The sequence below is a fragment of the Phyllostomus discolor genome, chromosome 3, assembly GCF_004126475.2.
Source record: "Phyllostomus discolor isolate MPI-MPIP mPhyDis1 chromosome 3, mPhyDis1.pri.v3, whole genome shotgun sequence".
NCBI lineage: Eukaryota > Metazoa > Chordata > Mammalia > Chiroptera > Phyllostomidae > Phyllostomus > Phyllostomus discolor.
Window position 1 is genome coordinate 92,195,605 of NC_040905.2, and position 12,098 is coordinate 92,207,702.

General features: G+C 50.6%; 1 protein-coding gene across 2 annotated transcripts in view; it reads right to left on the reverse strand.

Annotated features, from left to right (window-relative positions):
* Positions 1–11,788, reverse strand: part of LOC114500330 (NADPH--cytochrome P450 reductase) — a 74,699-nt gene extending 62,911 nt beyond the window's left edge. Inside the window, exon 1 of one of the 2 annotated variants that reach the window (XM_036020793.1) lies at positions 11,717–11,788. In XM_036020793.1, coding sequence (XP_035876686.1) covers positions 11,717–11,773 — 57 coding nt within the window. In that variant the 5' untranslated portion in view covers positions 11,774–11,788. Of the gene's footprint in view, positions 1–1,031; positions 1,221–11,716 lie in introns of those variants that run through there. The other variant, XM_028517001.2, reaches the window with a different exon arrangement.
* Between the last annotated feature and the right edge of the window lie 310 nt (positions 11,789–12,098).

Here is a 12,098-nt window from a genome sequence, read left to right on the forward strand (position 1 = left end):
TTTGGGGGGTCCTACAGAGGGGGCAGTCACATTCACTAAAATAACTTTAATCTCCTCAATATTGGCCACCAGCTTACACAGTGGTGACTAGCCTTAAGAAATGAAAAGCAGCCCTGGCTGGCATAGCTCAGTGCATTGAGCACGGGTTGCAAACCAAAGCATCGCAGGTTCGATTCCCAGTCAGGGCACATGCCTGGGTTGCAGGCCACGTCTCCAGTGGGGGCCACGTGAGAGGCAACCACACATTGATGTTTCTCTCTCTTTCTCCCTCCCTTCCCCTCTCTAAAAAAATAAATAAATAAAACCTTAAAAAAAAAAAGAAATAAAAAGCGAAAAGTCGACATCAACTTCCCACCTCACAGGCGACCTGGACCTCTTTAATGGCTCCCACGAACTAAGTAGGGTTTCACGGCTGCCAGGCAAAGCCCGTATCTTTATGCTGTCACAGCGGCCGCCAAGGCACCTTTGCCTGTGACAGGCACTACCCTCTACGGTTATCTGGGCCTCGCCCACAGGCAGAGCGATTCCCACAACAGGTTGGGCTGACTGGCTCCCTGAGCCCGGGACTGAGCCCACCTGACGCTACTAGATCGGATTCGGGTCCCATTTGCACTCCTAGAGCGCCTCCTACCTCAGTTACCCCCCAAACTGGTCGCCTCGAGGCCCATAGCACCGACGGGGAAACTGAGATTTGGAGAGATAAAGTGGCTCAGCCCAAGGGAGAGCCGCGCGGGCCCTAAAGCCGAGACCTCTGACGGCAAGAAGTGAGGGGCCCGTCGGGCGTCCTTAGCTGTGGAATGGATGACCCTCAAACCATCGCAAGAGGTCGGCTCTAGAGGAAGGGCCAGCCGACGAAGAACCGAGGTGCGGGCGTCGGGTGAGACACTCAACCACCCAGCCCACAAGCTCGCTCCAGCGCCAAGGGCCTGGGCAATCGCGGCGACCATAAGGCGTAGCGTCCCAGAACTCCCGCACCCCGACACTTGCAGCCCGGACCTTTTCAAGCCGATGTGCTAGCTACCCTCACTCACCTGGAGACGCGCTGCAGAACTCCCCAAACTGAGCAGGACGCAGGCCTGCACCACTGAGGCGCTACCACCGCCCGCGCCGAACGCGGGGGTGGAGGCGTGGCGATCGGCGAACCCCCGCCCAACAGGCCCGCCTGCGAGCTGCCAGGGCCAGGTTTTTTCCCCCTGCCAGTCCATACTCTTGGTACTGCCCGGATCGGCCACGCCCCCACCGCTTGTGGGCTGTGCGCTGGAGTTTGAGAGCTGGCACGTGGTTCCGCGGAGGGCGGGACTTCTTGGCAGGCCGCCTCTTCTTCCCCTTTGTTGCGATCTCCCGCCCCGCTGCCCACCCTCTCGTGGGTCACCACTGGGCCCTGGCTGTGCGTCGCGCTGTCTGGCCTGCTGTAAGCAGAGACTGACATGTGTAGGCCGCTTTTTTCTCTCCCACAGTCCTCAGTTGCCTGACCTGAGGCTGCAGTGTGCGCTGATGGTCCGGATCCCCTCCCGCCTGACCTGGGATTGGAATGATGGCCTGCTTCAGTTGGGGGCGGGAAGTGACCAGGTAGGGATGAGGCCTGGAGGGACCAGAGGGGATAAAAGGCGCCTCTGGTTGGAGGAGTGTGTCTGTCTTGTTCTGGGGTCAGACCCACCGCTGTCTCCTACTGCAATTTCTAAATTATAAGGTACAGGTGTCGATGTAAGCATGTCCAAACCAAATTTATTTGAACCAAACAGAATATCTTGGAAGCAAGATCTAATCAGGCTGGAAAAAAGAAATGCATCTAAGAAATGACAGTTTGCAACTTCTTTTATGTATTTAGAATAAAGGAGGGAGTGTAAGGAAAATTACATGAAGGTGGGAGAAAGCAAGGAGGCGATCTGATTATACAGCAGCAATTTTCAACCTTTTTCATTTTATGGCACATGTAAACTAATGACTAAAATTCTGCAACACACCAAAAAAATGTATTATTTGCTGATCTGACAAAAAAAAGTAGGTATAATTTTTATTTATACTGGACGGCTATTGTATTGGCTGGTGTCATTTTTTTAAATTTGACAATCTAGGGAAAAAAGACATCAGTGCCCCTGACTAAATAGTCAGGTATTGCATGTTTTAAAAAGTCTTGCCTTGGCTGTTGTGGCTCAGTGGATTGAGCTCAGGCCTGTGAGCCAAAGTGCCCATTCCATTCCCAATCAGGGCACATGCCTGGGTGGCAGGCCATGACCCCGTAGAGGGTGTGCCAGAGACAACCACACTTTTATGTTCACTCCCCCTCTTTTTCCCTCCCTTCCCCTCTCTCTAAAAATCAATAAATAAAATCTTTTTTTTAAAAAAGTCTTTCGGCACACTGGTTGAAAATCGCTGGATTATAGGTTAGTGAACAAGATTATGTGCTTTCTTGAGGGTGGTCATTGCTTTAGAAGGAGCAGATCTGAAGGGGGTCTTTTCAAAAATATGTTAAGGTGGATGCACAGAAACAATGGACAGGATTTGCTTAAGGCAAAGGTAGGCCTTTTACCTAAGAAGTTGTATGCCTGGGGCCTGACTATCTACTATGATCTGCCCAGTTAGGAATTTATGATCAGATCCTCTTGTGAGCTTACTTTCCATAGAACCTCTTTTCCATCAACATTGGGTTCTGAGGATTAGCTGATATAACTCCTGAGCCTGAAGGAGCTCAGTAATGACTACTACTACTATTAGTATCACAGGCTCTGCTGCAAATTTATTTTGGAACAGTGGGAAACTCACTTTGTTCAGAGCTGGTTCTCCTTTTTTGAAAATGGAACCAACCAACTAACAACCAAATTCTTTGAACATAGTCAAGTCCTATGTAGAGGCAAGTTGTTACTGTGGCCCCAGTTTCAGGCTTCCTGTATCCAGGAACCAGTCTGTCCGACAGGTTTGATGAATGCAGTAGCTGGCAGGGTGGGGCACATGGTGTCCAACTAAGGGACCAAACATGTAACTCCTATATTTGGTCCTCAGGAGAAATCCACCCTTTTGGTCCTTTTGGTCCTAGTGGGGAATCCATCACCCAGATCTCTGATACTCTCACCTTTTCAACACCAGCTTGACCATCTCCCCTTGGTGTCCCTTTGACACTTTGACCCTGGATCCTTGCAACTTACCCTGTGAAGCATGGACTCATAATAGTGAGTGCTCTCTATCTGATAAAAGCATCCCTGAGGCAAGAAAAGGTATTTTCTTTTGCTTTTTCCCATTGAACCAGTAACTGCAGTCTGTGGATTCTATCTCCAGGACCTCCCCACCTTCTCACCTTTTCTACTTCCCTAGCCCTAGTGCAGCTTACCTGGGTTGACCTTTCAGCAACTGGATGATCTCAGCAGCTATTGACTATGCATGATACCTCCAGTTTCTTTTACACCCACTATTAGGAAAACTGCCTTGTACAGTACTGCTGAGCTCATGGCCCAGACTTCCTGTCCCTCTACCCTCCCTCCTCAAAACACACTCTTACTAGCCAGCTGGGGGAAAAAGTAGGTGGTTATATATCTCACACCTTATACTAATACAAGGTCAAGGGGACCCAAAAACAATTTATTTATAAAAATTGTTATTCTTACATGTTTAAACTTCAGTCACCTTCAAAGTACTCTCCATGTGATGCAATACACCTATTGAGACATTTTTCCCACTGCTCAAAACAGTTTGTGAATTTGGCCATATTGATGTCTTTTAGTGCTTCTGCCAATTTTTGTTTCATCTCTTCCACATTGGCAAAATGTTTCCCTTTGAGGACTTTTTTTCATCTGGGGAAACAGAGTCACCAAGGGCAAGATCAGGTGAATAGGGAGGGTGGGGCATTGAGGCCATGCTGGTTTTGGTCAAAAACTGCTGCACAGTCAGCGCAGTGTGGGCAGGTGCGCTCATAAATCACCATCATGAAATGGGCAAATGTGTTGAAAGAGTCTTAAAAAAAATTCGCTGAAGCCAAATGCAGCCTCTCACAATAACGCCAGCTAGCACACTGATACAGATGAGTTCCTAGAACACTTACCTAGCTGGGAAAGCCTATACTACAAGAGGCCCACCCTCCAAAAAATAATTCAGGGTTTTTTGGGGGGTCCCCCCTTGTATAAATTCCTGGCAGATAAAATATTTAAATCATTTTAAAAAGAGAGCAAGAAGAAAAATGAAAAGGTCTACAAGAAACCATGGAGACTTTGTGTTAATCTATAATAGGCCTTTCTGAGTTATGACACAAAACCCAGAACCCATAGGAGAAGACTGACTGAGAAATCTGCCTACATAGAAATCAAAACAATGTGTGACAAAGACCTACAGGCAAAGTCAAAAGAATGACAGTCAATGACATAGTTAGAGGAAATATTTGCAATTATTAGTGGTCAAAAGATTAGCTTCCGTGATAAAGAGCCCCCACTAATGAATTAGAAAAAGCCTGATTATCATAAATGGGGAAAAATATGAATCATCATCAGCTCACAGAAAAATCCAAATGGCTCTTCACCATATGAAAAGTTTTTCCACCCCACACATAAAAGAAGTGCAAATTAAAACTTGGCCTAGATACCATTTTTCACCTGGTAATGACAAAATCCAGAAGTTAGACGACGCACTGTTGGTGGAGCTGTGTGGAAACAGGCTCTGTCGTTCACTGTTGCTACGTCCAAACATGAGTACCATCTAGCTAGATAAAGGACAAGTGCAGAAGCTCACTGCTGGCACCAAGCCATCTCTGGGATAAATTGATAAAAGAAAAGTGCAAAGCCACGAGTAGCGGGCCAAGAAAGGGAAGGAAGAATACACCTACTGTGTGTAGATATTTGGCTGGGCATGCATGACCTCTCTGGAGAGAGGAGAAAGGTGGCGTTGCTTGTCTCTAGAGGGGAAGTGGGGCCGCGGGGAGGGAAGCCTCCCCGGGTGCCCTTTACACCTTTCTTTTCGGGCCTTACGAATGTCTTACTGTACTTATTCTGAGCCAAACACAAAAGTACTTTTTAAAAATATCCAAATGATGTTTTCACAGGTCAAAGGCCCAACTCTTTTACTAGCTTTTGATACCTAAACAGTGACTCTCCACTTCATTTTTCTTAAACCAAACTGTACATGTGTGGGATCACAGACACCCGTCCCCTGCCACTCCCTGCCGCTTCTTCTCACACTCACTGCCCAGGAGAGGCACTCACCGCCTGGTTTAGCCCTTCTGGCCTTCTGTGCATGCTGGTAAAGAACTGTTTTTGTGGATGGCTGTGGCCCTACATGTTAGGTATTATCTCTTGGGTCCTGTTGAGGATGAGTTGGGTCATTGGGTTGTCATGTGTCATACAGCCTGCCTCCCGTACCCATGTGTTTTTCAACATAATACATGTATATGCCTACTTTGCTTCCTCCATTAGTCATCTTTGTAACTGAAGTCAGCCTGAGACCTTCCTTTCCTAGTCCACCCACTGCCGGCAGGATCACACTGGGCTACAGAACGCAGCTATCAGCACCCCTGCCTTCCCTTTGTGCCCCAACCTCTGCCTCCCACCTTCAGCCGTCTGAACCTGGACATTTTCACCGTTGAGCTTGGTAATGTTCACATTCGGAATATGCCTTCTTTGCTTCGTCTGTCACTTGGGCCTAAAAGTGAAGTCAGCAAGCACTGACATTGCTAACACCGTGCCGGTGTCTGCGGCCAAGCCTGCCACCCCCGTGATGACAGGTCTCTTCTTGCGCAGCTGCCCTCTTCCTGGAGGGCCTTTTCTTTTTTCCCCCCTGGCATGATTTACTCATTTTCCTAATTTTGTTTTTTAAAATATACATTTCTGTGATACATGATCTGTACATTGCATTGCGTGCCCTCCGCCCACAGTGAATGCTCTTACATCACCATGTATTTGGTCCTCTTTACCCTCTGCCACCCTCCCCACACCCCTTCTCTCTGGTAACCGCACACTGTCATCTGTGCCTGTGAGTGCCGGCACAACTGCGAAGAAACAGATGCTCAGTCTCTCCTTGGATCTGGTGTATCAAGCTTTCTCTAGAGACTTCCTTCGGGGTTCTCTGACTGCCCCCTGCCCCTGTCTGGATTAGCTACTGTCCAGGATCAGGCTAAATTCCTAACTGGGTTTCGGTTCCCACATCAGGTTCACAACGAAAGCTTGTGGAATGAATGGATCTCCTTAGTCCGGAAAGCAGGAGCATTCAAAATCGGGCACCAACCTGTCTCTCCAGCTTGACCTTCCTAATTTCCCCCACGAACTTTACACACCAGCTAAACTGGAGGACTCTCACACGTGCTATGCCTTTTCATTCCTCAGAGCCGTCAGGCTTGCTCTTTTCCATGTTTGTATGTCTGGATCTTACCAATTCTCCTGCCCCTGGAAAGTTGCCCTGATCCCTCCGGAAGTGATGGCGCCCTCACTGCTATTCAGCCCTCCAAGGCCCAGAGTATTTTCTACTTCAGATCATGTCTCCAGAGTATTGGTCTTTGGTCCCTTCAGAGCGGGTCTGTTAGAGGTCAGCTCTCTCTGTCTCTCCATCCCCAAGTCCTGCCAAATGGGGTGAGAGGGAGCAAGGGGACGACTATGGTCATTGAAGGACAAGGACTCTGTGACCTGTCCAAGGCCCTGCTTTGTTTTGTGGGGCTCTCTCCATCAGAATGGAAGGTTTGTCCAGGACACAGGTGCCGCTCCATTAAGGACTCATGGGGAAGGTGTGATCTTTTAAGGGAGAGATGGGAAGGGGGGCACCTGGATGGGGTGCAGGGGTGTCCTTTCTCCTCAGATGGGATACTTCTGTGCCCAAACCTCTTTTACAAAAGACCCCAGACATCCCAGTTCCCTTCTGATACCAGGAGCAGCTGGCTCAGCCTGCCCAAAGCCTCCTAGCTCAAGCCTCGTGTCTGGCCATGAGCCAGGCCCTTGTAAAACAGAGCAGAGACCCTGGCTGCTGGGCTTTTAAGCCAGATGTGTGTGGCCCCACTGGTTATAGGGTGAGCTTGCCAACTGGGTGCTGCTATATGGACATGCTGTCTGTACATGGTGATGTAGAACTAGATAAATTGCACCCAGGGAACAGCTGAGAAAAAGAGAGGGCAGAGGCAGCTGGGGCGCTGGACAAGAAGTCACTGCAACCTGGGGGCTTCCCGAAGAGACCATGAGAGTCCAGGAGATAGCAGAGGCCCTGGATGACTCCCAGGGCAATCTGCCTATGTCAGGATGAGGTACCTACCTACATCAGAATGAGCATGGGGCCTGTTAAAACTTGGTTCCTAGGGCATCCCTATCCCCAGCCACCGGATCAGAATCTCTGGAGGCAAGGCAGAAATTGATATCTTAAAAAAACTTCACTCTTACCCACACTGGAATGTAAGAACCACTGCTTTATTGGGTCAGCTTGGCCAGCACTGGGGTAGGGGGTGGGGCTGTCTAGAGTACAGCTCGGATGGATCCAAACAAGGACGCAGATGAAGAGCAGGGGGCAGCTGCTGTGAGAGTGAAGCCCAGGTGATGACCAGCCTGGCTCCTTGAGGTGCTAAAAATAACTCTCCCAGAGTAGCTTCCCATACTTCCTGCTACCCCCACACTTGGAGGTCCCTCTAACCACAGCCAAAGTTCAAGGATTTCAAAGAAGCGCCCCTGAAATGAAAGAACAAGCAGCCTTTGGCAAAAGCACATCAGGTTTCCAATCTTAAGGCAACAAAACCCAGACAGGACTGCTCGGCCTTGTGCGGGTCCTGTGGGCCCTTGGTGACAAGGTCCACAGATTTAAAAAGGTTAGTGTGTGAGGTGGCCAAGTATACAGTGGTTCTCAGGGACCTCGATTCCTTCCTCTTCCCTACTCCCTACATGCTCCCACCCCCTTCTCTTTGTTCCTTTTTGTGTTACGGAACCAGTTTAAATCCTCCCTGGCTTTGTGAGCAGGAGCCAGGGCAAGTTACAGAGCGTGGGGGGTGTCCTGGGAAGGGGGGTTTGAGAGCCACACCCTCCCACCCTGTTCCCCCTCCACATTCTTCTCCGAGCTGCTAGGCTGGGGGCAAAGAACCCCTATGTTCCACAAATTGCCTGGTTGCTGTTGGTTGTTTCCATGGCAACCAGAGCCCACTGAGGACTACTGTGAAAGGACCTTTGAGGAGGAGCCTACATGATATCCATTAATGTTCAGTTCAGACAGCACATACTGAGAGCATCTTACGTGCCTGTGCTGAGCAGTCACTTAGCAGAAATGCAGGTGGGTTAGAGCTGGCCCCCGGCCTCGAGGGGCTGGCAGTCTCCTAGCTGGCTCACCTTCAAGCGCCCCTGGACTAGTTCAGTGGTTCTTAAAGTGGGATCCCCCAACCAGGAGCATCAGCATCACGTTGGAATTTGTTAGAAATGCCAAATTTCAGGGCCCTTCCGAAGTCTAGCGAATCAGAAACTCGGGGTGGGGATGGGGAGGTGTTGTTACCCTTGTGTTTTAACAAAAGCCCCCTAGGCGATGCTGATGCAAGCTGAAGTTTGAGAACCACAGATGTAACCGAAAACCTCACAGAATCCCAAACCACAGTTCCCATCTTAAAAATGAGGAAACTGAGGCTCTGTCCTGATCTGGTGCGGAGACTGTTTACAAAGGGGTCAGACTCTCAGGTCCCTCCCTTATTTATTCCACCTCTGCCGCACCTGTGATGTGAGATAGTGAAGGTGTTCTTCCTGGATCCTGCCTGGAGGCACCCAGGCCCTTGGAGCCACCTTACACTCTATCCGGCAGGGGCCAGGCTGTGCCCGAGATGAGGCTCTCCCAGCTCACCCTGCACCTGTGAGCACAATGACACGTGAGGGACAGAATGAGAGCCTCACAACGGAGCAGAGAAGTGCTGGGAGTCGGGGGACAACCACCAGCCCTAAATGTGACACTGAGCTGGCATTATGCCCCCCAGCCAAGGCCATCTGGTCTTTGAAGCCCCTTCTTGCCCAAACCCCAGCCCTGTGACCCTGTCTCCTGTGTTCACTCACATACAGCATCTCTTTCCAAGCTTCTGCCCCACAGACCCTTAGTGTCCCATCTTACACAGCATCTGCCTGAACACCCCCTTCCTCACGTTTGGAATCGCCTCTACGGCAACTAATGGCTTCCAGTCTCTTCTCGCACATATCTGGAGACTGGGCGCTCGCTGCTTTCCTGGGCAGCCCATCCATCTGTGAAATTGCTGACTGGCTTAAGTTTCCCTGTGAACGAGCTGCCATACATCCCTATGTAATTACTACCTTTCCCAATACGAGTTAGTCTGATGCTGCTTAACGGAGATTACAGGCTTATTTTTTTTGAAGTGTGATATCAGGTAAGAATATGCCAGTTGCATCCGATCATTCTCCTACCCGGTTTTGCAGACAAACAAAGCAAGAACAACGCACCAACCTGGTGCCAGGAGGACGGCAGAAACAAGACTGGGGCGGCAGGCAGCAGGGACAGCAGGAAGTGCAGGGGAAGACGGTCCACGTGGAGCCTCCATCCTGCCACTTCATCCCTGAGAGGCCCTGGCAGTGGCCGATGCACCTGGGGGGCCTCTTTTTTGTTTGTTTCTGTGGGGCCTCTTTTAAGTGTAAGATTACAAGTATAGTTATCCAGAAGTTGTTTCATTTTGTTATATAAAGTCACAGGTGGATGGTTTGTAATGACAGAAAAGTTAAAACTCAATAGTGTTTTCAGTTTTAATTTTCTTATATATTACTGCTGTCAGCAAATGGGGATTTTGGAGCTTAAGCAACTTGAGCTTCATGAAAATCTGCCTGAGGCCCAGGGCACGGCGGCCTTCTCTGGGCCTCCGTGTCTCATCTGTAAAATGGGGGCGAACCGGCCCACTTTCTGAAGTTGGTTTAAGTATGAAACAAGCTAAATGAAGGGAGAAAGAGATACTGTTATATTTTCTGACATTTAAAGATGAATGCTTGGCGTCTGGGTGCGAGCAAGACTGGCGGAATGCCCCGACGCGAGGGGAAGAGAGCCCGAGGGGCTTCCCCGCTCAGCATTCCGCACGCGGAAGACCTCAGCAAAGCTCCGTGAGGGCTCCCCTGAGCCGGCGAGATGCGGGGGACTGGCTCTCTCACAAAAGACAATGGGATGACCTCTTGTCACCAATCACTCTTTCTGGTTTTCAGGATTATTTTTCACAAGATTCTTTCCTAAATAGCCGTGAGCACATTTCTGGGGGAGGAGTTTTGCCCACGTTAGGGCTCAGAGAGACTTGTCACCCCCAATGCAACTCTCTGGGCCCTACAAGAAACCCTTCACTTCTGGGGTATCGTGTTCCACAAGGAAGAAAACCTGATCCGGCCTCTTATGCAGATCCATGGCAATAACAGGATCATTTTAATCATTTTGGCAGCGTTGCCTCTGCCAAGAGAAAAAAGATGATGCTGTAGCTCAGGAAATTCAAGTGACTCTGGCCTCTTGTCTCAGAACCTGTATTTTCAAGAGGGATTAGTGTTTCACAAGAGAAGGAAGCAGCCCTGTGAATTCCCTCCTGGCCTGGGCTGCCCAGTTTGCACGTGGCTGTCCACACTTGGTTTGAAGAGGGTGTTGAGGTCAGCCTCCTGCCCCTTTTAAAGTCTCCAGAGGACAACCTAACTCCTGGCATTGGGGCCTCCAGTTCCAGATGGCTGCTTAGAGCCACCCACCCCAGAGAATCCAGGAGCCTTACAGTCTGCAAGTGGCACCCGACCAATCTCCGCAGGCCTGCTTGCAGAGAGACTCAGCCTCCCTCCACATTTTCCAGAGCAGTGGCTTCCAAATGGCATTAGGCAGAACCCCCAAAAGGCACCACGCCAGGGAACCTTGTTCCGGAAGCCAGGGGCCAGAACCTATGAACACTTTCATAAGCATTTTTTACCCTGCAGGTAGTTCAAGAAGTACAGAGCTAGAAATATTGGGGAGGTTCTTCAGGGACACAGCCCCACGCCCTGCAGCTGGGCCCCCACTGCAAACCCAGGCCCACGGGAATTGTGCGGCAACGCTGCCCTTGGCAGGCCGGCTGGCCACGTGCCTCCCTGTGTGGCCTTGGGCACTCCACTCCACTCCAGTTCTCTCAGACAAAAACGCCTGCCTGGATCTGTGCCCCATAAAGTTCCGGAAAATTACCCAGAGTCACCAGTCCTTGGCCTGAGGACTCAGGACTGTAACTCACAAGTGGCTGCAGGATGAGGCGAGGGGGAGGCCGGGTGAGGTGGGAGACGGACGAGTGAGAGGCACGAGCATCTAGCCAAGTCACGAATTTCAAGCAGAGATGCTCATCACAGGGGAAGCTTCCAGATCATCACATGCAACCTCTTCATTTTACAGATGAGAAAACAGTCCAGAGAAGTTGAAACACTTGCCCAAGGTCATGCAGTAAACCTTGGTAAGCAATGGTATGGCTGGGACTAAAGCCCTTGCTTCAGCATCCCTACCCAGGACTTTTCCCACTACACCACTAGGCCCAGGACCCATGCCAGATCCTTCCTTCCCCTCCCTCTTCCCCTGCCAGCTACTCCACTTCCTCACTGAGCCGTGGCTACGGCCATGCAACCCCAGCTGCCTCTAGGTCTCAGTTCCAGTTGACCTAACCAGTACGGGCAGTGTGGTCTCTGACCTCCTTGGCCTAAACTAGGCTTCCCTCATATGGTCAGGGAAAGGTGGGCAGCTGGATTCCCACTTCCCAGAGCTCAGCCTCTGGCCCCTACTTGTCCATCCTACCCTGTCCCCATGCAGAGGAGGCACCCACCTGGGAAGTTGGGAGTGGACACCTGTGGCAGGGCTGACCAGGTGGAGCAAGTCCCATGCGAGGGCTGTCCTGCTTTCCCTCGGCTTAAGCCCCACAGTGGACTCTTACGGGTCAGAGAGGTGTGGTGTGAGGGATTAGGGGTGTAGCCCAGGGTATCCATATCTGAGGAATGTCCCCACCTGGAGTTCTCCTGCCAGACACCTAAGGTAGCAGGCTAAGTCTAGAGCTGGTTCCAGAGCAGCCTCTGCCTTGGTCAAGGCCCTCACCCCTCATCTCATAAAATAGCACGGAAGCCCCATCCATCCAAGCCCAGGTTTCCCATGGAGGTTCAAGAGCAGGGCCCAGGGGAATGAGGCCCTTTGGGACACGTAAACTCCCCAGC